General features: G+C 37.8%; 1 protein-coding gene across 2 annotated transcripts in view; it reads left to right on the forward strand.

The window, feature by feature from the left end:
• DDHD1 (DDHD domain containing 1) overlaps window positions 1–26354 on the forward strand; it is an 87460-nt gene that overhangs the window by 48229 nt on the left and 12877 nt on the right. For both annotated transcript variants that reach the window (XM_008062233.2, XM_008062232.2), the window contains 4 exons: window positions 4907–5013; window positions 17310–17572; window positions 18998–19073; window positions 22647–22796. In XM_008062233.2, the coding sequence (XP_008060424.1) occupies window positions 4907–5013; window positions 17310–17572; window positions 18998–19073; window positions 22647–22796 (596 nt within the window). The remainder of the gene's footprint in view (window positions 1–4906; window positions 5014–17309; window positions 17573–18997; window positions 19074–22646; window positions 22797–26354) is intronic.

The raw sequence follows: 26354 nt of genomic DNA on the forward strand, positions 1-26354 counted from the left end.
GTCTCGAACCCACGGGCTCAGGCAATCCACTCACCTCAGCCTCCCAAAGGCGCGGGATTACAGGCTGAGCCATCGAGCCCGGCTTCCCTGAATGGTTTCTAAGGATTCTTCCAGGACTGTAATTCTGTCTCATAATCAGTTAGGAAGGTCAGTTGTAGTTTATCAAACAAAAATAACATCAAAATTGTAATGTGTAAAAAAATAAAAGAAATACCGGTGAATAAAGAAGAAGTCTCAGCAACAATGACTCATATAGAGGTTTCTAGCATATTAACAACACTGTCTTTGAGCTTTTCCCATTCTCACAGTTAAATTTCTTAAAGTTCTCAGGAACATACATGATATGGATGAATTAACATTGAGTAAAACCCCTGAGTTTGTAATTTCTGTTAGGTTTAAACTACTGTGATATTTTCAAAGGCATTGTGATGTGAAAGAAGCCAGTCTTGAAAGATTACATACTTTATGCTTTCATTTTTATGGCATTCTATCAAAAGCAAGACTAGATCACTGCCAGGGTTTAGGGGACGGGGGTGGATTTGAATTCATAAGGGCAGCATGTAGAAGTTTTTTAGGGTGATGGAACAGTTCTGTGTCCTGATTATGGTGGTTACATAAAACTACACATGCATTAAAACTCACACAGTGAGTTTTAGTGTTTATAAACTGAAAAATAGTAATAAAAGGGCATCTACCTACAGTAAACATTGTTGTGCTTATTGGTAGTGAAAGGCTAAAAACATTTCCTTTAAATCAAGAGGCTAAGGATGTTCACTATTATGACTTAAACATTCTAGAAGTCTTAGCAGTGCAATAAGATGAGAAAAAGAAATAATAGTTATAAGGACTCAAAAGCATCTGAGTTGTGATTTGCAGATCAAATGATTGTCTACTTAGAATATACGAAAGAATACACAAAAGAGTTATTAGAATAAGATAGTTTATCAAGGTTATGAAATAGAAGATCCATATATAAATAGAATTGCATTTTCATATATCAACAATAAACAAATAATATAAAAAATGAGGTTTCAGCTGGACTCGGTGGCTCAGCCTGTAATCCCATGCTTTGGGAGGCTGAAGTGAGTGGATTGCCTGAGCCCACAGGTTCGAGACCCACCTGGGCAACTTGGTGAGACTTCATCTCTACAATAAATCAAAAATTAGCTGGGCGTGGTAGCCCGCGCCTGTAGTTCCAGCTACTTGGAAGGCTGAGGTGAAGGATCGCTGGAGCCCAGCAGGTTGAGGCTGTAGTAGCCAGGAGCAGCCACTGCACTCCAGTCTGGGTGACAGAGTGAGACTCCAACTCAAAAAAAAAAAAAAATGAGATTTCAAGAAATAAATATAACAAAAGAAGTATATTTATATTAAAGATTAAAGAAACAATTAAAAGACATTCAATACAGCTTAAATACAAAGATAGATAATTTCTAGGATTTCTGATTATCCTAGATATGTTGATTCTCCCCAATTGATCTGTAGACTCCATGCAATTCCAGTCAAAAGCCCATTAGAGTTTTTTATAAAACTTGACAAGCTAATTCTAAAATGATTATAAAAGAACAAAGTGCCAAAAATAGCCAAAACACAGAACAAGGGAGTTGGGGGTAGGGGGAGTCACATCCTACTAGTCAGACCTATTAATGTGTTTAACTTTTAGAATTAAGACAATTTAGCTGTACGTAGTGGCTCAATCCTGTAATCCCAGCACTTTGGGAGGCAGAGGCGAGAGGATTACCTGAGCTCAGGGGTTCAAGACCAGCCTGGGCACCTTGGCGAAACCTTATCTCTGCCAAAATTAGCTGGGCATAGTGGTGTGTGTGCCTGTAGCCCCAGCTAGTTTTAAGGCTGAGGTGAAAGGATTGCCTGAGCCTGGCTGGTCAAGGCAGTGGTAACTGTGAATATGCCACTGCACTCTAGCCTGGGTGACAGAGTGAAATTTCAACTCAAAATAATAATAATAATATAATTAAGACAGTTTACTATTGGCACAAGGATAGGCAAATAAATGAGTGAACCAGATTGTAGACTCCCTAAACAGCCCCGCACTTTATTTGGAAACCTGATATATGTCAGATCTGCAATGCAGATCATTGGTGAAAGGATGGACTATTCCATAAAGCAGCAGTCCCCAATCTTTTTGACATCAGGGACCAGGTTCATCAAAGACAATTTTTCCACAGCCAGAGGTTAGGGGATGGTTTCAGTACATTACATTTATTGTGTACTTTATTTCTATTGTTATTACATTGTGATATATAATGTGATAATTATATAACTCACCATAATGCAGAATCAGTTGGAGCCCTGAACTCGTTTTCCTGCAACTAGATAGTCCCATCTGGGGGTGATGGGAGAAAGTGACACCCAAAGGGCGTTGCTTATGTCCAGTCTACTCTGTAATCTCGTTTTGGTTGCTGTGACTGGAGAAAATCCTGCTTCACAAAGATTGGATATTGGAAATCGAAGCAGGCTTTTCAGTGCTGATCTGATGGAAGGCGGAGCTCTGGTGCCAGTGATGGGGAGTGGCTGTATAAATACCCATGAAGTTTCCCTTGCCTACCCCTCACCTCTTGCTCTGCAGCCCGGTTCCTAACAGTCCAGGGACTGGTACGAGAAGGGGTGGGGGGGTGGGCGGTTAGGGAGCCTTGCTGTAGAATAACTCGTCGTCTTATGAGGGAAAAAAGTGAAAAATGATCCCTACCCCACATTTCAGATAGATCAAAGATAATATATGAAAGCCAAGACTTCTAAAACTTTAGAAAAAAATGCGAGAGTATCTTTATGACCTCAGGGTAGGGAAAGAATTCAGATAAATTTGATCAGGTTATAATTAAGAGCGTCTCTTTATCCATAGACTATAAAGAATGAAAGACAAACCACATCCTGGGAAAAGACGTTTCAGCAGAGCAACAGGTGTAAAAGACTCAATATTCAGAATAATGAGCAGGAAACTTAAATGGGAAAGAAATTAAAATAAATTTGTATATACATGAAATGTACAGCACACTTGTAATCAAGAAGATGCAAATTAAAATCACAGTGAAAGCCGGGCTCGGTGGCCTCAGCCTGTAATCCTGCACTTTGGGAGGCTGAGGTGGGTGGATTGCCTGATCCTGCGGGTTCGAGACCCGCCTGGGCAACTTGGCGAGCCCTCATCTCTTCAGTAAATCAAAAAATCAGCCGGGCATGGTAGCGCATGCCTGTAATTCCGGCTACTCAGAAAACTGAGACGGAAGGATCACCGGAGCCCAGGACAGACTGAGACTCCAACTCAATAAATAAATAAATAAATAAATAAAATCACAGTGAAATATTCATACCCATCAGGCCAAAATTTTTAAGGAAGTAACAATACCAAGTATTGTTGAGGATGCTGTCAGTGAGGATTTTCACTGCTGATGGGAATGAAAATTGGTACAATCACTTTGGAAGATAATTTGACATTATCTTGTAAAGTTGAGTGTGCATGTACCCTTTGACACAGCAATTTCATTTCTTAGGTATATACCCTAAAGAAACTCTTACACATGTGTGCCAGGAGACATATAAAACAATATTATTAGGGTCATAGTTTATAATAGCAAAAAACTAGAAGCAACCTAAATGTCTCTCATAGGAGAATGAATACTATATAAATCAGTGAAAATGGGTAGATGACAGCTGTATACATCCACATGGGTGAATCTCAGAAAGGATAGATAACATCTCAATTTACAGTGTTCAGAATCAGGCAAAATAAAGTATTTAGGCACTGGCACATAGTAAATGCTGTAGAAGTAATTGACTGTGATTATTATTATTGTACATGTCGCAAACTTATGAAGAAAAGGAAAAACATTGACACAACCCTCTTACGGTGGTTACTGCCTCTCTTAGAGGGGCATGTGATCATTTAGGGATCTGTGGTAGGCTTCTGATATTCTGAAGCTAGGTGGTAGGAACATGTTTTTCTTTTTAGAACTTCTTTCAACTGCCCATACATATTAAATACCTTCTTTCGTATAGGTCTGTAGCTTACTGTGAAACCTTTTGTTGGAAATGCCTTGAAGTGACATTTAAACTGTTTTCAGATCAGCATGATCGTCACAGCTTTCACTTTCACAAATTAAAAATAGGCCCAGGCTGCACATTGATTGTGCTTCTGTGAATGGCCCCACAGTGCCCCCTTATGGCCTTGAAGAAATACCTGGCCTTTGCTTGCCATTGCCTCCAGTTGCATTGTATTCTTAAAGTGAGGGGTAAATAGACACAGAACAGCCCAAGCCATTGTGATGGGAAACTGGAGACTAAAAGAAATAGTGTTTGACTAAAATCATAAGCCTTCTGCTCACTTGTGCTTTCAAATACAACATTCATCCAAGTATAGTACTTCTTTACATTTCTATAAGAAATGTACAGTTTTATGCATCTCTAATAATTTTATTAGGTGCCTAGTAGAGTAATCTTTCTGAGATAGCATTTCTATAAGGTAGGTGTAACTCATGGAAAGCTTACTGGTTTGCAGTGGAGTTTATGTGACAGTTTTTTTTTTTCCAGTTCTGTAAATTGCACCAACTTTATCTTGTTTACTGAAGTTGGGATTGTGTCCCCTTGACACTTGTTCCAAAATAGATGGCCTGGTTTTGCTCTGGGTACTCCTGATTGTCACACAAAAGTCATACAAAAAAGTGTGGACTTCATAGATTTTATAATGGCTTCCATCCTTTAATATTCCTTTTCATGTCCTCTTTTGTCTTTTAGTAGTTTCCAAGAAGGGAGGGTCTATTAGAGCCAAAGCTGGTCTTGAATGTTTAAACGTTAAGTAGTTATTATTTTTAATTTTTCTCAGTTTATTTTTTCCCTACAAGAGAGATCTTCTATAAGCTTAATTTAATTGTTACTGTTGTTTTGCTTATTTTTGTAGACACTGTTGATTCCATTACTCCTGACAAAGTACGAGGTTTAAGGGATATGTTGAACAGCAGTGCAATGGACATAATGTATTACACTAGCCCACTTTATAGAGATGAAGTGAGTATCATGGTTACGTGGCTCCTGTTGAATATTTTAGTGATAGCATATAAATGTCCTGAATTTTAACGTTTTATGCTCTTTTTTAACAAGCAAATGAGAAATTACAGGAATTTGTTAAACTATAAATAATCTATATTTAATAATGAATTTGGGATACTTAATGACATGGAGTCTCGGGAGTAGAGGATTGGTTAGAAAATAGCTCTTTGAGAAATACCGGTTTGTATACATCTGATTTATTATATCTGTGATTGCTGTTCTCACAAAAGAGTTTTAGACAAAACATTTTCATTAAAATTTTTGTATATAATAGACTTACTTGTATTGCCCCACTTTTATAAGAGATTTGTGTTGCTGATGTATCCCCAAAGACAACACCGAAGGAAGTGAAAGGTGAAGTTTGGGTTGAGAGAATCTCTACCCAGTGTGAAAGAGAAAGAAATTCTGCATCATAGGAATAATCAACTTTTGTTAATTGTCTAACATGCGTTAACTTGTGTAATCCTTATGAAACTCCTATGAAGTAGATATCCTTATTTGAAAGATGAGGAAATTGATGGAAAGAGAAACTGGGGGTTGCCCAGAATGTCTCACCTAGTAAGTGGTAGAACCAGGATTCGAACCCAGACAATGTAGCCTCACAACTTGTACTGTTTACCACTCTTCTCTTCTTTGCTCACAGTATGATTGGCCTTTATTTACTGGGTAATTATTTTGACTTGAAGCCTTTAATTTAATCAGTAGGTGCTAGTTATGTTATGGAGATGACTTCTTTCCTTCAACCTCATGAACCAATCTCTGCTAGCTTCTAACTTTTCTTCTGCAGTTCTGATGTTTCTTAGTGTTCTTAGAATTGAAGAGAGGTAGGTCCTTGCCTTGATTAGGTTTTAGATTAAGGAACTGTCATGTCTGGTTTGATCTTCTATCTAGCAACTCAAACTCTCTCCACCTCAGCAATAAGGCTGTTTTGCCTTGTTATTATTCACTAGAGAAGCACTTTAAGTTTTCTTCAAGAACTTTTTCTTTGTATTCCAACTTGGCTGTTTGGTGCAGAAGACCTAGCTTTTGACCTACTTTAGCTTTTGATATGCCTTCCTCACTAAGCTTAATCAGTACTTTATTGTTAACTGTTACCCCTCATTGGTGAGGAGCACAGAAAATAAGTACAAGTTTGAAAGTAAAATCAGTTGCTTTAGTAAATTTTCTTTATCAGGAATCCCAGGTAAGATTTTATAGTGTATGTATGCTAAATCACCTGGTTAACTGTGTTTTGGATTAAGGAGATTCTCTACATGTTTATTGAAAATTTATTTATTGAGAACTTATGTATAAGATCTCAAAGAGGAGTTCCTGCCTTCCAAGAAAGTTTACAACATTATGATACATGAACACACATTCATCAAATGTAGTGTCTAAGGAAGAGAAATCCATGGAAATTTTTGAAATTATTCTTTCCCCCCTGAAGAAAGTCTTTAGGCTTATTGCTATAATATTTAAGATAAATTATATTTTCATAATTCTCCTTAATCATATATGGCCTCAATTTTTTTTCTAAAAATTATTTTTTACATTTGTATATGGGCTTTAGAGACAGACTACCTGATTCCAGTCCCCCGTAACACATAATTTCTGAATGGCTTCTCCATCTGCAATCTGGATATTCTAATTTTCCATCTACAATCTGGATTTTCCAAGAGTAGCTGCTTTATAGGATTCTTGCAAAGATTAATTGAGATAATCCTTATATTGACATGTGGCACAGAGCAGTCAAAAATTATCAACTGTTATTACAGGTACTATATAATATCAAATCATATCAGCTTCTAAATCCTGAGTAAAATTCTCCAGTGAAGAAACAGGTGCATTGCTGCCTGTAGACGCCTCTGCTTTCATAAGAGAAGGAAGGGTTTGCTGTTTTCTGGAGCTTTCTTTTATCAGTTTTTTAATCTAAAAATAATCCTGACTAAGCTTTGAAAAACTAAGTATGGGATGGAGCCTGGCAATAGGAATTAATATATATACTTTCTATATAAAGATCATAGATTTCCTATGGTTCAGTAGCCTACAGCTATCTTTATAATAAACATGTAAAGTATTTCAGAGCCAGAATATATTATTCAATTTTATGTGTATTCAATTAACCCAAAATAATGTCTGTAGGAATAAAGAAAAGGGATGGATTCAAATATGAGATAAAGTTAAGAGGTCTTGAAATGATTTGTTATGGGTGGTATAGGAAAGGAAGAGACAAATCTGACTTCTAGGATTCCTAGCTTAGGCAGCTGACAGGTGGTTCTGATAGAAATAAAGGGAGGGGAACCACTTTTTTTTTTTTTTTTTGTGGGAGAGAAGAATAGAACAGAAGGAAAATAATTACCATTGCTAAATATTAGGTTATGTATGAGATTCCCTTCTAAAGTTGTATAGCACACACTATACTGTACTATTTCAAATGAAACCAAACATACACACTTACTCATATTATGCTTTGTAGTAGTACCCTTAAGAAGGTAACTCACAGTTCTGGCCATTAGCTACTAATGACTAAGAAAGTGGTCACTTTCTATTTTGCTCTTATATATGAAGTGATAATTATCCTCAGAGTGGAACTGAGTAAAATAGATGTTCAGTAGGAATAAGGAGCCAATGACTAGGATAAATGAGATGCAAAGAGAATGCCCAGTCCTTCAGTTAGTTTATCTTTTGATCCTGATGAATTTCATGGGAGAGCCCTGAGAACTGGTAACTGCGACTTGTGAGCAGTCTTTAGCAATGTTTCCCAAACATCTCTGCTTAGGAAAATCACTTGGGGTGCTCATTTAAAATACAGGCAAAAAGAACCCTGTGGGGGGAGCTTGAATTGAGAGTATGACTGTGAACTCATGATTTCTAAAATAGCATGTACGAGTATTATGTATATATGTAGGTGAATGTGCGTTTAGACAGGCGTTACTTGGAGATACTGCAGGTTTGGTTCCAAACCCCTATAATAAAGTGAATATCACAATAAAGCCAAATTTTTTGGTTTCCCAGTGCATATAAAAGTTATGTTTAAGCCGGGCTCGGTGGCTCAGCCTGTAATCTCAGCACTTTGGGAGGCTGAGGTGAGTGGATTGCCTGAGCCCACGGGTTCGAGACCCACCTGGGCAACTTGGTGAGACCTCATCTCTACAATAAAATTTTAAAAATTAGCTGGGCGTGGTAGCACGCGCCTGTAGTTCCAGCTACTTGGAAGGCTGAAGCGGAGGGATCGCCGGCGCCCAGCAGGTCAAGGCTGCGGTGGCCGGGAGCAGCCACTGCACTCCAGTCTGGGTGACAGAGTGAGACTCCAACTCAAAAAAAACAAAAACAAAAAAGTTATGTTTATACTGTACTATAGTCTGTTAAGTGTGCAATAGCGTTATGTCTAAAAAACAATGTTACATACCTTAATTTTTTTGGTGTTGTTTTTGTCTTAAATTGGGGTCTCACTCTGTCACTCAGGTTGTAATGCATGGGAACTATCATGGCTTACCTCATCCAGCCTCAACCTCCTGAGCTCAGGTGATCCTTCTGCCTCAGTCTCCCAAGTAGCCGGGATTACGGGCGTGCACCTGGCTAATTTTTTCAATTTTTGTTCACACGAGTTCTCACGATGTTGCCCAGGCTGGTCTTGAACTCCTAGGCTTGAGCAGTCCTCTCGCATTGACCTCCCACAGTGCTGGAATTACAGGTGTGAGATACTGAGGCTTGGATTACAGGCATGAGCCCCACACCTAGCCATCATACCTTAATTTTAAAAAAACTTTGTTGCTACACAGTGTTCACACAGAGATGCTAAGTGAGCACATGCTGTCGGAAAAATGGCTCCAACACACTTGCTTGACTCAGGGTTGCCACAAACTTTAACTTTGTAAAAAATGTAGTATCTATGAAGCTCAGTAAAGCAGAGTACAATAAAACTTGGGTGGCTATACATGCATGCGTTTTGTAATTTTGTCCACTGAAATGGCCAAGAAGCAAAGACACCCTAGTCTCAAGGAGCACACCCAGCACCCAGATCTTTGCCTCTAGTGCTAGTACCAAGAGTGACTAAGGTTTCTTCAGAAAACGACTGATTTGGAGACTGGGACAACTTGTTATGACAGTGGGTAGGAAAAAGCTCAGTCACGGGCAGGTCATGAGAACACAGGAGCCAGATGAAAGAAGAAGCTCCCACTGACTTCTTGTAAAGAATTATTAGTACTTTTAATGTGGAATTATCTTAAGGATAGTGTAATAAGGAATTACAAATCACTGAAAAAAATCTATTCATCTGGAATAAGTAATAGTTCTGAACAGTGCTATTACTGAACAGTAATAGTTTTCATGGTAAATTAATAAAAAACGACATCGGTTTATATATTAGTATCTTCTGAATTCTGTCAACTTTTGCCAGTATCTAAGAGATTGATAATCAACATATACTGTGTATACTGTAACAGCCTTGTAACCTGTTTGCTCTCTCTAGTTTGTCTTCCATTTATCTACTCCTAGTTAATACTTACTAAATATTCCCAAAGGATAGAGTCTATCATCTTTCTCCACTTTAAAAAAAATTTTGTTTATTTAATATGGCATTATAATTTCATTATTGGCATCCAAGACCATGCAAGATGTAGTCTAAAGCAGTACTTGTCAGTCTTTAACCAGTGGTGTTATTAGTAATCTATTTAAAAACATAGATTCTGATTCAGTGAGTAGGTCTGAGATGGAGTCTGAGATTCTGCATTTCTAATAAGCACCCAGATCATGCGAGATATTTCTGGTGTGCAGATCACACTTTGGGTTGCAAGGATTAAATTACCTTTCTGAGGCCAGGTGCAGTGGCTCATGCTTGTAATCCTAGCACTTTGGGAGGCAGAGACGAGAGAATTGCCTGAGCCCAGGGATTTGAAAACAGCCTGGACAACTTGGCGAGACCTCATCCCTACCATAAATTTTAAAAATAGCCAGGCATGGTGGCACACACCTGTGGTTCCAGCTACTTGGAAGGCTGAGGCAGAAGAATTGCCTGAGTCCAGCAGGTCGAGGCTACGGTGGCTGTGAGTGCCCAGCCTGGGCGGCAGAGTGAGACTCCAACTCAAATTTTAAAAAATAAATACATAAAATAAAATAATATAAAATAAAATAAAATATAATACAAAACATATAAATAAACTTTTTAAAATAATGCCTTTCTGAGGGGAACCCTTATACACTGTTGATGAGAATGTAATTTAGCACAACCACTATGGAGAAAAGTATGGGGTTCCTCAAAAAACTAAAAATAGAACTTCCATATGATCCAGAAGTTCTACTAGTAGGTATGTATCCAAAAGAAAGGAAATCAGTATACCAGCATGACACCTGCACTCCCATGTTTGTTGCAGAATTATTCACAATAGCCAAAATATGAAGTCAACCTAAGTGCCCATCAGTGGACGAGAGAATGTGGTGTATCTATAGACACAGTGGAATATTTTTCAGCCATAAAAAAAGAATGAAATCCTGTCATTTGCAGCAGTATGGGTGGAACCTAGAGGCCATTATGTTAAGGGAAATATGTCAAGCACAGAAAGACAAATATTGCATGCTCTCACTCATGGAGGAGCTAAACAGGTGTATCTCATGAAGATAGAGAGCAGATTGAGGGTTACCAGAGGGGAAAAAGGAAGGGAAAAAAGAATGTAAGTGTATATAAACAGTCCATTTTAAAATGATAAAGATAGTCAATCATATATGTATATTTTACCTCAAAAATTGTTTTTAAAAGAAAAAAAAGCCCATATTGATTATAAATAGATAACCCACGGAGCAGGGAGGTCCCCTGCCTGTAGTAGAATGTCAAAGGCTGACTGGTGTAGGGAATGCTGGAGTTGGAAAACCATCCTTCTGCAGCTATCCTGGTAGGATCAGGTAAGAGAAGACTGAACGTGAATCACTGATAGATACTAAATTGAAGGCAGTATTTTGATGTGGAGCAGGATATTTACATGGTCTTAAAGTCTGTCCCACAGACTATTAGTTTAAAAAGGAAAAACAATAAGCTGGGCTCAGTGGCACAACCTGTAATCCCAGCACGTGGGGAGGCCAAGACAGTGGATTGTCTGAGCCCACGGATTCAAAACCAGTCTGGTCTTAAACTTGGCGAGACCTCGTCTCTACAACAAATAAAAAAAAATTAGCCAAGCGTGGTAGCGCACGCCTGTAGTTCTGGCTACTTGGAAGGCTGAGGCAGAAGGTTCGCCGGAGCCCAGCGGGTTGATGCTGGGGTGGTTGTGAGTGTGCCACTGCACTCCACCCTGGGCAATGGAGTGAGACTTCAACTCAAAAAAAAAAAAAAAAAAAAAGAAAAGAAAAACAATAATTATACACTGGAGAAATCTGGCAGCACCTACACTGGGTGTTCCTGAGGGACAGATGAACATGATTTGCCTCTGTATATGCTACCCAGAGGGAGGACACAGCATCACTAATGTGGTGTTCTAATTATGAGGAAACATCAGACAAAAACAAAATGAGAATGTTGTAATAAAAAGTAGGAATGGGACTGTATTCTTTTTAAAAAATCAATATTATAAGAGGCAAAGAATGGCTGTAGATCATGTTCCATAATAAAGGATGCTAAGGAGACATGATAGCTAAATACAGCATCTCATCCTGGACTGTATCCTTATTCAGTGGAGGGAATAGCAGTAAAGGATATGATTAGATAAACTGACAAAATTGGAATGTGAGTGGTAGATTAGTTGAAATATTGTATCAAAATACACTTATAAAGTTGATAACTATGCTATGATTATACAAGAGGATATCCTTAGTTTTAGAAAATATACAATGAAGTATGTAAGAGTGAAAGACCATTACATATGTAATATAGCAAATAGTTCCCCCAAAAAGTCGGGTGTGTATATGTGTTTGCGTAGTAGAGAGAACAAACTATAAAACAATAAATAAATATAAATAAAACTATAAACAGTAGATGAATCTCAGTAAAAGATATATGACTAGCTATGTGACCTTTGATCAAATGTTTCACTTTGTACTATTTTTATTTTGCAACATTTTATAAATTTACAAATAAAAAATTAAGAAAAGGACGGGGGAGAAAAACATGTTTCCAAGATCCCTCTCTTGGAGATTCTGATTCAGTGGGTTTGAGATGAAGCCCACGATTTTGCATTTTAATGGTTCCCCCAGGTGGTGCCACCAGGGGATTTTGGGAAACACTGCTTAAGGCACTGCGGAAGAACAAAAGTGGTGCTTCTTGAGAGGTGGGCAAAATTGCTCTTATTTTTCAAAAAGCAAGTTGATTCTGCAAATTAAAGTCCATTTAACATTAAGTTGATGTTAGGGCAATATTCTAAAAGAAAAAAATTAAAAGTATATGTTTGCTTAAAGAAGTAGTGTTGAGGAATAAGTCATGCCTAGGGAAGCAACCTTGTTTGGTTTATTTGATAGGCATTTAGAAGAGCTTTTTTTCCCTTTCCTCTCTGAACCTTTGGAGTCAAATAGAGGCAGATTCAAAACCTGCCACTTAACCGTGTGACCTTTGATTAAATTTTCTTTGCTTTCTCACTCGTAAAATGGGATAAAATACTTACTGGTAAAGATTGTAATGAGGATTAAAGATATTATGTTTATTAAGTTACTAGTACAATTTGTGGTCCCTAGACATTCAAGTTGTAATTGACGATGTATATATCTGTATGTATGTATTTCAAGGGCTACCATGTTTTTTTTGTAATGAACTTATTCTGGTAACTCTAAAAAGTAAAGTAGGGATCAATGAATCGAAAATTTGGGAAGGAACGTGTTTATTAACTATAATGAAAAACTTTGTCGTAACAAAGTTGTAAAAAATTGAATTAGGCACTTTAAAATGGAGACACTCAGTAAGGTAGATACCGAGTAACCACTAATCAGGGATGCTACTGAAGGGGCTTCTACCTTCACAGCAGTCTAAATTAGATCCTCTCACATCCTTTTAACTCAGATTCTGACATGCTCATGGGAGGCTCCTAATTAATGATTTCCTAATAATCACTGAAGAGCCATAGTTAGGGGAAAAGTTGTGTCTGTCAATCAGTTCTCAGGTCACACACTCTGAAGACCAGTGAAAAAAGTCAACCAAAAAAATTAACTCCAGACTATAGAGATCAGAGAGTCTTTGGCCCTTATTTCAACCCCACATAAAGTAGCACAAGAAATCCAAAGAGAACTGTCTACATCTGTGCTGTCTTTACAATGGCTTTTAAAACTGAAGAATTATAAAGAGAATTGACATGACCATCTCTTGTCATTATTATTTGAAAATTATTTAATTGATGTATACGACTAAAACTCTAAATTTTTCTCATGAGAATTACGTGCAGCAGGGAGAACAAAGGACTAATTTTATTTCTCAGTCATATTTTGTATGTTTGGATTCAGTCTTAAAACTGCTGGGTTTTTTCTCCCCAGGTTCATGTCTTCATAAATTTTAACTCCTGAGTAGTGGTTATGAGAATTGGAAGCTTTTAAGTTATGGAAAAGCCATTCGGTGTTTATAGTGTAAGAGGTTCTACAATATGATTAGGTCATATTGTAGAGCTAATAAAGTTAAGTTTAGAGGGTATATCATTTATCTTGACTCAGATGTTCCAAGTGAATATACTTGGTTACAAAGGGATCCTAGCTGGACGAATGTAATTGGATCAGAAAGAAGGAAAAGATAAATCCTGATGAGAGTAAACTTTATGGATGTAACTTAGAGGTGAATTTCTCCTTTTACTGCTAAGTGGATAAGTTATAGAAGCATTAGTACAAAGCTTTTTAAAAATTGGCTTTCAAAATTACAATGTTTAACCACAGATATTCTTGTATACAGAGGGTCCCCTCAAAAACACACATTTTAAGAAAGGAAAAAACTGTATTAAAATTGTAATATTCAATATATACCAATAACAAAAGATGACTACAAGTCATGTCTGACTTCTACAGTTACAGTTACAAAGTGGTCACCATCAGTGTCCAGACACTTCTGATGACAGCAAACTAAAAGTAATACATAGATAACATCTCTTAAAATGTGTATACTTTTTTTTGGTACCCCCAGTATATGCAGGAAAATAGGAAATGCTACTATATCTAGATATGTCCTAATAAAGAAATGAAAAGACCATTTCTCTTCAAGTGTATAATTATCAAACCAAATGGAAACATCAGTTCTTTAGAAACTGTCCATACTCTGTCCTATTCCATGGTGAAGTATTTTAGCATCAAACAGACCTTCTCCACTTGGATATTTAAATACCCTTGCTTTGTTATCCATGTGTGATTGCCAAATTAATAAGGTATTTGGTGTAGCAAAAGATGCCTTAAGATTTTTATTTTTATTTATTTATGTATTTATTTATTTACTGAGTTGGAGTCTCACTCTGTCGCCCAGGCTGGAGTGCAGTGGCCGCTCTGGCCACCGCAGCCTCAACCTGCTGGGCTCCGGCGATCCTTCCGCCTCAGCCTTCCGAGTAGCCGGAATTACAGGCACGCGCTACCACGTCCAGCTGATTTTTTAATTTATTGTAGAGATGAGGTCTCGCTGCCCAGGCGGGTCTCGAACCCGCAGGCTCAGGCAATCCACTCACCTCAGCCTCCCAAAGGCGCGGGATTACAGGCTGAGCCACCAAGCCCGGCTTGCCTTAAGATTTTTAATGTGTAATAGGTTAATCACTGGTGGCATTATTTTCCTTTTTTTTTTTTTTTTAGTTGGAGTCTCATTTTGTCGCCCAGGATGGAGTGCAGTGGCATGCTCACAGCCCCTCCCTAGAGTTGACCTGCTGGGCTCAGGTGATCCTTCTGCCTCAGCCTTCCAAGTAGCCGGAACTACAGGCGCGCACTACCATGCCTGGCTAATTTTTTTTTTATTTATTGTAGAGACAAGGTCTTGCCAAGTTGTCCAGGCTGGTCTCCAACCCACAGGCTCAGGCAACCCCTTGCCTCGGCCTCCCAAAGTACTGGGATTACAGACTGAGCCACGGAGCCCGGTCATTTTCCTTTTTTAAAATTTTAATTTGGGCGGTAGGCTTGCATTTTTCAAAAACAAAAAGATCAGGTACCCTGTTCAAAGTACTGAAATTATATATCTTTTAGTGCTTCCAGATTTACATAATATGAGTCTTAAAATCAAGGCCCTCAAAAGTAGAAACTGTTAAGAAGTGTGGCTTTTAAAGAAACTTATTTTATCTAAGCGTTAACCTTTTCTGCACCTCCTTCATGTGGATTGTAAGCCAGGGAAATTACAAAAATCAAAGATTAGTTGATATTATAAAAGCCAAAACCAAAGCATTACATTATGCACTCTCTTTTAACAGAACCAAGCAATACATCACACTGCATATCCCTTAAACTATTTTAACTGAAGTTTGACAGCTCATGCCTTGAAGGTTTTTTGTTTGTTTTGATTTGGGGCCTCACTCTGTTGCCCAAGTTGGAGTGCAGTGGCAGTCAGCTCACCACAGCTTGGACTTCCTGGGCTCAGGTGATCCTTCCACGCCCAGCTAATTTTTTACTTTTTTGTAGAGACAAGGTCTCACTGTGTCGCCCAGGCTGGTCTTGAACTCCTGGATTCAAGCAGTCTTTCCGCCTTGGCTCCCAAAGTGCTGGGATCACAGGTGTGAGCCACCATGCCCAGAGCTGTCTTAGAAAGGTTTTTTTACATTTGCCATTGAATCAGTTGTTCCTAAAGTGTGGTCCCCAGGTCACAGCATCAGCATCTTCTGGGAACTTACTAGAAATGCAAGTTTCCAGGCCTTGTCTCAGAACTTCTGAATCAAACTCTGGGATGGTGCCTAGCAAGCTGCACTTAACAGGTCTTCCAGGTGATTCTGATGCATGTTGAAACTTTGAGAACCTGTCAGGTGTGGTGGCTCATGCCTTTGATCCCAGCACTTTGGGAGACTGAGGCAGGAGACTCACTTAAGCCCAGGAGTTTGAAACCAGCCTGAGCAACATAGTGAGACCTCGTCTCTATTTTTAAAAAATAAAATAAAAAAGAAACAAAGAAAAGTAAGTTGGAGAAACAGTGTGCTAAAGAATGAATTTTTTTTATTTTTCTGAAAAAAATAAAAGTACCCAGAAACCTTTGTACTACTCCCTAGTGGAAAGGCAACTTATCATCCTCCTATGTACTACAAGCTCCTCTTATCTGTCTCTTCCTTCACTGGCTAAATATATTTCATCACATGTGCTACATGGTTTTGGAGCTTTAAATAGGCCTCAGCATTGCATTATAGAGCTCCAAGATGTCAACGAGAGAACATCATGCCTTCATTCATGTCACTACTAACCCTGCCAGTCATAACATGCTCAAATGATTTTCAGTTCATGTCAGCAGGTAAAGAAAGTTGATGGGGGTCAGTTTTCTCTGGGGTATCATAACAATTGAAAATGGAAACCACAAGTAACTAATTTGTCAGAGTAGCAGCTGGAATATTAAAAAGTACTGAAATGAGAAATTGAACATCAGGCAGGAAATCCATAATCAAATAGGTTATGGTAGGAAGATGAGAGGACTAACTTGAAACTCAGGTCTGGGTCCAATATGGGTTTGAGTAACAAAAGAACTTTATTCTTCTGACCTTATGGAATCCTTCAGTAATATTTGTTAAAGCTTACATTCATAGCAGTTTTACGAAGAAATGTTATCTTCTGAAGAAGAAAACGTCTTAGCCTCTAAACTTAAAACAAAGCCCTGCTTCTCAGCCATAGAATACAACTTTTTACTCATATCTGTATCACCAACTCAATGGGAATTTTGAAATATCAAGTAGATTAACTTCAGCTTTTTCTTCATTCAGTGGGCTTTCATTGACATTACTCTATCTAAATGCGTGATGATGTATATAATATGTTAGGATACCTGTTATCCTAAACTCAAATGTTATTTTTAAAATTTACTGTGGCTAAACACCACAAGATACAAAAACTTAGAATTGCATATGGGTAAGTTGCAATGAAGAAGAAATTTCCAGGGGTCTTTGGAAACCTTATCAGAATATGCATGTTATTATTTTTTTTTAAATCTATGAACCTGTTGGTTTAAGGACAACAAAGATCTGAGTGGATAATATCTACCCACATTCTTTATTACATTAATTATAATACTATATATCTGCATTCCTGCAAGATTTTGAAGCACCTAAGTTAATTTTAATAACTGGGTATATTTGTTCTTTAATACATTTGAGTTTAGAAATGAAGCTTACAGCAGTCAGTGATAACCTTAATATATAATGTTTTCTTATTTCAAACAGCTAGTTAAAGGCCTTCAGCAAGAGCTGAATCGATTATATTCCCTTTTCTGTTCTCGGAATCCAGACTTTGAAGAAAAAGGGGGTAAAGTCTCAATAGTGTCACATTCCTTGGGATGTGTAATTACTTATGACATAATGACCGGCTGGAATCCAGTTCGACTCTACGAGCAGTTGCTCCAAAAGGAGGAAGAGTTACCTGAGGAGCGATGGATGAGCTATGAGGAGCGACATCTCCTTGACGAGCTCTATATAACAAAACGACGGTATGTGCTCCTCTTGTGGAAGAACTTTAAATGACCTTATGGGTGAGATGACTGAACCCCTTAGCAGATTTCCATGATAAGGAAAAAATACCTTGTTCAGGCACAGAGATGACTAGATAGTATGCCTAACTAAGCTAAAGACTGCTCATTTTCATGCTAATTGCATGCATTTTCTTGTAGCATAAATAAAGTTTGGTTATTCTCTTTTTTTCTTCTATCTTTTCATCACATTTTGTTAAGCATGAAATCTTAAACTTAAGGTTTCAAGACCAAGCTGAGTCACTGCATATAATCTTATTGAAAATGTTTACCAGTTTGTAATCCTTTGTAGTGATTTTTAGAGGTGGGTCTCATTCTTATTCTGAAAATAATTTTAAAACCCTTTTTGTTTTTCTTGGCAAATGTATTTTTTTGCTATGCTATATATATAAACATACTTTATGTGTTACATAATTATAAGCAGATTTTATGATTATGAGATCCTTTCTGGTGTTCCTGGTACTCTTTTAATTCTTTTCTCCATCCCTATCTTCGTCTATGTACAAGGCTCGTTTTTGTCCTCTTAATGACACAAGTTTATCTGATCAATTCTGATACAACAGTGAAAAATCACTCACTCTGAAAACTTAGTATCATGTAAAAACAGCCAAATGGACTGACTAAAAGTTTTACTCAGGAAGCCTTGGTTTTGTTTTAGTCTTATAGAAGTTGCCTAAGGATTTCATTTAGAGTCATATTGAATAAGCTAGATTCATAATTATAGTGTTGAAATAATTGATAGTTTTGAAATAAAATGTCATCTTTAGGAGGCCTCAGAGCAGCATTTTAGATGTATAAATCCAGTAAAACTCTTTGGAAAAACAGGTTTAGACATTTGTCTTTGTAACCCCAGCACTTAGTGTCTGGAGCTGGGGAGGAGTTCAGAAAGTCCTTGTTGATTAAAGGATGAAGATGTTGGCAAGGGGGAGGGTTAGGACACTGTCATGAGAAAAAGAAATAACCCACTCATTCAACCGCAGAGTAGAGTTAAACTGTGGCTGTTCCTCATGATGGACAGTTACACAGTTATAAAAATTGAAGTAGATCAGGAGGCAATGAAATGAAAAGATCTCTAATCTTTTTGAGTATAGAAAAAAGTCATAGAACAGTGTATCTGGCATTAACCACTTGGTGCAATTTTTTTAAAGGTATAGTGTGCTTGTATGACAGCAGGTATCATGAGGAGTAGGGGTACTTTTACTAACTGTTTCATAAATTTTTAATATATTTTCAGTACTACAGCAGATGGATTTATTAATTACTGTCAACAGGGATTGATGTGAGGGATTGATAATGGTTCATCATTTGCATCTTTATACTTTAGCAAACTAGTAAGCATCTAATATTTGTGAACTTATTAATACGTGTGTGTATACACCTTACTAGGCTGAGGGAAATAGAAGAACGGCTACATGGATTAAAGGCATCATCTATGACACAAACACCTGCCTTAAAATTTAAGGTAAGGAAAGAGTGATGAGTTTTTATTATTTATCTCAGTACTTTTAAAAATATCATTTGAAGCATGCCTTTAAGGATTAAATGAAAGTTTAATTATTATTCTTTCAAATAAATATTTATTGAATATATACTGTGTATCGGGCACTGCTAGTTTCTGGGTACTACAAAAAAAAAGAATAGACAAGACAGTTCCCCATCCCTCAGAAAGTATAACACAGTATTATTGGTGCTATTAGCAGTATACAGAACACTGTATGCACAGGAGAGGGAGGTTTTAATCTTGCCTGCAAAGGTTTACAAAGGAGTGAATGATGTTCATACTTGATATTTATACTTGATCTAAGTAAATGAAATATTGCCAAGTGAAAGAAAGAGAAATGCCATTTTGTGTAAAAGGAATACCATAAACAAAGGCACAGAGGGTTGTCATTTCATAGGACCCCAAGAAACACCAAATACTCTGGAGTCATGGTAAAGACAAATAGAGACAGAACTGGGAAATAGTTACCATTTAGAATTAATGAACTGTGATGACCACTAGTTGGCCAGTAGTGAGGAAAAATAAGAGGAAGTCTATCAACAATGAATCCAGGGATAGACAAGCTGGCATTTCAATGAGTGAAAAGTATATGACAGAGTGAGCAAATTAATTTGGCTAAAATATTTGAGACTCGGGAGGGAGGCTGAGAGCGGAATAACTAGAAGTCAGGCACTTAGATTTGGTATGGACAGTGGGAAGCTTTTCAGGGCTTCTGAGTATCCGAATGACCTGTGAAAAGTGGTGGTTTAGGAAAATATAAGGTGGCAGAGAGATGTCGACATTAACTAGACTGCTGGAAAAGACGCACCCTATAGCTGAGTAACAGTCTGCAGTGTTAAATGGGGGATGTCATAAGTTTCCAATACTTATTTCCTGTTGAATATGTGCTCATGTCTAGTGTACTTTCTTGCCTTTTCTTGAAATGTGTTTCTTTTGTCACAAGAACTTAACACGCAGATTAAGATGTAGAATGATGTGGAAATTTTTTTAAACAGTGAAAGTTTGTTTATTGAATCTGTCTGCATGGCCTACAATAGTGTGTTTTTTTAAAAAAACATATCATCATACATGTAAAAATCATATGGTAAGTTAAAATATACTTTTAAGCCGGGTTCGGTGGCTCAGCCTGTAATCCCGCGCCTTTGGGAGACTGAGGTGAGTGGATTGCCTGAGCCCACGGGTTCGAGACCCGCCTGGGCAGCAAGACCTCATCTCTACAGTAAATCAAAAAAATCAGCCGGGCGTGGTAGCGCATGCCTGTAATTCCGGCTGCTTGGAAGGCTGAGGTGGAAGGATCGCCGGAGCCCAGCAGGTCGAGGCTGCGGTGGCCGGGAGCAGCCACTGCACTCCAGTCTGGGCGACAGAGTGAGACTCCAACTCAAAAAAAAAAAAAAAAAAAAAAATATATATATATATATACTTTTAAAAACTATAGCCGAGCACAGTGGCTCAAGCCTGTAATTCCAGCACTTTGGGAGGCCAAGGTGAGAGGATTGCTTGAGCCCACAGGTTCGAGACCAGCCTGGGTAACTTGCCAAGACCTTGTCTCCACAACATATCAAAAAATTAGCCAAGCGTGGTAGTGCGCACCTGTAGTTCTGGCTACTTGGAAGGCTGAGGCAGAAAGATAGTTGGAGCCCAGCTGGTCAACACTGGGGTGACCATGAGTGTGCCACTGCACTCCAGCCTGGGTGACAGAGTGAGACTCCAACTCAAAAAAAATTAGTTACCACTTTAAAAGCCATAGACGCATCTAACCTGGAATTTGAGTTCTATTTCTACCATCTTTATTATTTATAATTAATGCTAAATATATAGAACTGATCTGTTAGAAGAGATAAATTCTTCCATTTTATGTTTTGAGCTTTTTATTGGAGACTTGGGTATGATCCACTGAGTATTAGGATCTCAAAATTCAATATCATATTATGAGAACTTATGCAAAATAATTATTTATCCTTCTGATACACAGTCATATAGTCTAATATGGGTTCTTAATTGTTATTTAATTACTCAGAAAAAATGCAGAAGTCTTAAAAAGGATTATCTGATGAATTGGCAAATTATTATTTAGGACTTCAAGGCTCTAAAGGGAATAGAAGTCTTTCCATGCTTGTTAACCAGGAGATGGATTTACTTTCAGAATAAAGTGTTAGATCTATCACAATTGACCAGTGAACTTTAGAAAAGAAAAACAATATTGACAAAGTGGAGAATGGGAAGCTTTCTGTTCTAATCCTGAGGCTTTGTTACTAATTAGTTATGTGACATTAGCCAAATCATTTAACCTCTGAACATATCTGTTTACTAATCTCCGAACAAGAGGATTAGACTAAATATCTACAGCTTTTTTAAAAAAAATTTTTGATGGACGCAGATCTCTAAAGCAGACGTTTCCTTATCTGAGAGAATAATTCTTCTGTATGTTTCTCTACTAAACTGAAATCTCGTTATAAAGAAAAGTTGTTTATTCCATGGATATAACAACTTAGCAAATGCTTACAGTGTGTCTGACCAATGCATAAAGCATAGGTTGGGTATATATGTGTGTATGCACTTTTGTATATCAAGCAGGGAGGATTTATACAGTTTTCTCTAAACTGTTTTTTGCATCTTTCTCTGTTCTTTTTTCTTCACTTTGTAGAAGAATGATTTTCTTTCAGAAATCAGTATTTTCACGTGTCCCTGTTACTTTAAATGCTTTTTTATATTTTTAATTTTTATTTTCACAAGTCTTCCTCAGCTTTCAAGCATGTTAGTCACCCAGTCTATTAAAAAAAGTATCATTACATTAGAGGTCAAGCCTGTGACGAGCCATGATGGTGCCACTGCACTCCAGCCCTGGGTGACAGAGTGAGATTTCAACTCAATTCAAAAAAAACAAACAAAGAAAACAAAAAATAAACCAGGTTCTTTCTTGCCTTGGCTTTAGTTTATGTGGTTCTGTCGGTCTGGAATATCATTCTTTCCATCTCCAATGTCCCACCCTCAACTGTAGAAATCCCTTTCATCTTTTACTGACCAGTACAAATGCTATCTCCTCTGTAAATCCCTCAGAGTTGGAATTATTCTTTTCCTCACTCTCTTCTGGCACTCCTGTTATGCACTATTTTATTTTGCTTCTCCCATAGGATTGTAAACTCTGAGTGCAGAATCTCTACCTTATTGGTCCTTATTGTTATTTTTTCCATCACAGCACCACGCATATTACTCCACACAGAGTAGTAGCTCAGTCTTTGATTAGTGCATAGAAACACACGGTGAAATGATTCTTTTCTTCCTCCTTCTCATCTTTAGCTTCTGTTAGATTTAAAGATAATGAAATTGCTCCTAGAAATAGATTATTTTAGAATAGTTATGGTTGGCATATAACTAACAAATAATGCAGATACCATCTGGACATAGCTCATTTAAAAATATAAATAATTGAAGATAATTGTATTATTTGCATTTTACAATATATTATGCTGAAATTCTGTTGAAAAATAATGCTTCACTTTTTTTTTTTAATGTAGGATGACTTTATCATTTCAGGTTGAGAATTTCTTCTGTATGGGGTCCCCACTAGCAGTTTTTTTGGCATTGCGTGGCATCCGCCCAGGAAACACTGGAAGTCAAGACCATATTTTGCCTAGGGAGATTTGTAACCGGTTATTAAATATTTTTCATCCTACAGATCCAGTGGTGAGTTGCAATGTAGACTTTTTTTCCTCAGTATTAAATTATATCTAAAGGAATATATAAGAATCCTTGTGGCCAGGCTCACCCATAATCCCAGCACTGGCATGAGAGGATGGTATGAGAGGATTGCATGAGCCTACAGGTTCGAGACTAGCCTGGGCAACTTAGAGAGACCTCATCTCCACAATAAATCCAAAAACAAATTAGCCAGGCATGGTGGCACATGCCTATAGTTCTAGCTACTTGGAAGCCTGAGGTGAAAGGCTCGCCTAAACCCAGTGGGTCGAGGCTGAGGTGGCCATGAGTGTGCCACCACACTCCAGCCTGGACGACAGAGTGATTCTCCAACTCCAAAAAAAAAAAAGAAAAGAAAAGAAAAAGAAACCTTGCAAGGTACCATTGAATTAACCAAAAAAAATTGTATTTAATTATTAAAACATTGTGTTTTGGTTACCTATAAAATACAAATACCTTAGAGAAGTGATCTGTTTATGTTGTACTTGTAAGACAAGAACATAATGTAAAAATATTATTCCTGGACATTATTGCAAGAAACAGGAGTCTACTGGACTTTCAAACCTTAACCAGTTGTAATACAAGTAACCTAGCAACAATAAATCTTAAAAATTCACTTTAAATACTCTTTTCTCTAAAGTATACTGCAGTATTTAAGTGTTTTGTAGATCTTTTAAAAATGAAAATATTCAAATATATACTAAACATGAAAAGATAGGACTTTATTTTAGCCTAGTAGAAATGGCAAATATTGGATTTTTCCATTCTCTATTATTTTTGTACTGTAAATAATTTTTTTTATGCAAGCATTCTACAGTGTAATTCCAAATAAGATTTTTAGACAAGAAAATGCCTTTTTCCCCTCCCTTTTTTTTTTTAAAGTTGGAGTCTTACTCTGTTGCCCAGGCTGGAGTACAGTGGTACATTCACGGCCACCCTGCATCGACCTGCTGAACTCCTGACGATCCTTCCACCTCAGCCTTCTAAGTAACTGGAACTACAGGCGCAAGCTACCATGACTGGCTAAATTTTTTTTTATTTATTGTAGAGACGAGGTCTCTCCAAGCTGCCTGGGCAAGTCTTAAACCCGTGGACTCAGGCAATCCACAAGTCTCAGCCTCCCAAAGTGCTGGAATTACAGGCTGAGCCATTGAGCAAGGCCAAAAATGCTTTTTAAAATCCTTTAGGAGACAAGACTAGGTTTAACTAAATATTAAAACAAACTACTTTAAATAATATTTTTTCTCTGAAAAATAGTTTCATATAATTGTGTAAGGTCTTTTAAAAGGTCCACTCAGAGCCGGGCTCGGTGGCTCAGCCTGTAATCCCAGTGCTTTGGGAGGCTGAGGTGAGTGTATTGCCTGAGCTCGCAGGTTCAAGACCCACCTGGGCAACTTGGTGAGACCCCATCTCTACAATAAATCAAAAACTAGCCGGGTGTGTTAGTGCATGCCTGTAATTCCGGCTACTAGGAAGGCTGAAGCGGAAGGATCGCCGGAGCCCAGCAGGTCGAGGCTGCGGTGGCCGGGAGTGGCCACTGCACTCTGGTCTGGGTGACAGAGTGAGACTCCAACTCAAAAAAAAAAATTAATTAATAAATAAAATAAAAATACAAGGTCCACTCAGGCTGGGCTTGGTGGCTCAGCCTGTAATCCTAGCAATTTGGGAGGCCAAGGTGAGTGAATTGCCTGAGCCTGTGGGTTCAACACCAGACCAGCCCAGGTAACTCGGTGAGACCTTGTCTCTACAGTAAATAAAAAATTAGCTGATGTGGTAGCTCATGCCCGTAGTTCTGGCTACTTGGAAGTCTAAGGCAGAAGGATCGCCTGAGTCCAGCAGGTTGAGGCTGCCGTGGCCTGAGTGTGCTACTGCACTCCAGCCTGGGCGACAGAGTGACACTCCAACTCCAACTACAAAAAAAAATGTCCACTCAGCTAGTACCAAATAAATACATTATTGTAACAGTTGACCATTAGAATTTTAGAAAATGTCCCATATGTTAAAAACTCACAACTGCTCTAAGAAATAAACTTCACTCGACTGGAAATCTGTTATTAGATTCAAATACAGACTGCACAAACCTGTTATTTCTGAGACTATATCTTATATATGTGATGTAGATAATATTTTGCCTCCTAGCGTTAGGAATGACTAAAATATATGTGAAAACACCAAGCTAGAAAGTAAGCACTTAATTAATATCCACTTATTTTATTCATTTTCTAATAACTTGAAAGTGACCTTGAATTCATAGGTGAATTCTGAGCCCTGTCCTTTGTACATCTTAAAATTTATTGTAACAACTCATAAGTTTTAATTATTCATTTTATATTTTTTCTGATTTTTTAAGTTAGTACTTTAATAGTTTATAACAAAACCGTGCAAGGCAGTTTTTACCAGCATTATCTGTTCCTCCTCACGTGTCTACAGGAGAGGACATGTTATCTTCTTTCTATAGCTCAGGAAACTGAGGCTTTGAAATCTTTGACCTAACAAACATCATACAGTTAATAAGTGACAGAAGCCAGAATATGAATTTAGGGAATTCTGATGTCACATTCATTGCCTTCTATGCTGTTTCATATCTACTCGATATTAGACAGATGGTCTTACATTGGCGTCTAATTTATGCGGTTATTGTATAAGTCTATTTGGAAACAGTTTAGTAAGAACTTCTAAAATATTAAAATTAGCCTTATTTGCTGTTTTCCAGATTACTGTCTGTAGTTCAGCTTTGTTTGTGAGACTAATATAAATCTAATTTTTACCTGATGTAAGAACGGGATGAAAATTAATCTGGGCTGGGCATGATACCTCACACCTGTTATTCCAGCACTTTGGGAGGCCAAGATGGGAGGATTGCTTGAGCCCAGGAGTTTGAGAACAGCCTAGGCAACATAGCGCGCGACCTTATCTCTATAGAAAAATAAAAAAATTAGCCGGGTATGGTGGCACACACCTATAGTCCCAGCTACTCAGGAGGTTGAGGCAGAAGGATTGCCTGAGCCCAGGAGGTCAAGGCTACAGTGAGACATAATTGTGCCAATGCACTCCAACCTGGGCTGCAGAGTGAGAACCCAACTTAAAAAAAAATTAATCTGTTTCTCTGAAAAACTAATAGACACTATAAGCCTAGACTTTTTCATAATCTCATCATTAGACCAACCACATATTATTATTATTATTATTATTATTTTATTTTTTTGAATTGGAGCCTCACTCTGTCACCCAGACTGGAGTGCAGTGGCATGCTCCTGGCCACCGCAGCCTCCACCTGCTGGGCTCTGGCAATCCTTCCGCCTCAGCCTTCCAAGTAGCCGGAACTACAGGCACACGCTACCACGCCGGGCTAATTTTGTTTGTTTGTTTGTTTTGGTATCACCTTCCATGGAAAACCAATTAAAATATGAGCACATTTATCTACAAAACCCTTGTAGGCTAGGAAAGCTTGGATACCTATCTTCAGAGTCCTAAAAGATAAACAATTTCAACCAAAAAACCTACCCAGCCAGATTAAGCTTCATCAGCGATGGATAATTAAAATCT

Source organism: Carlito syrichta, unplaced genomic scaffold (assembly GCF_000164805.1).
Source record: "Carlito syrichta isolate Samal-C Ts95f unplaced genomic scaffold, Tarsius_syrichta-2.0.1 Scaffold305679, whole genome shotgun sequence".
Lineage (NCBI taxonomy): Eukaryota > Metazoa > Chordata > Mammalia > Primates > Tarsiidae > Carlito > Carlito syrichta.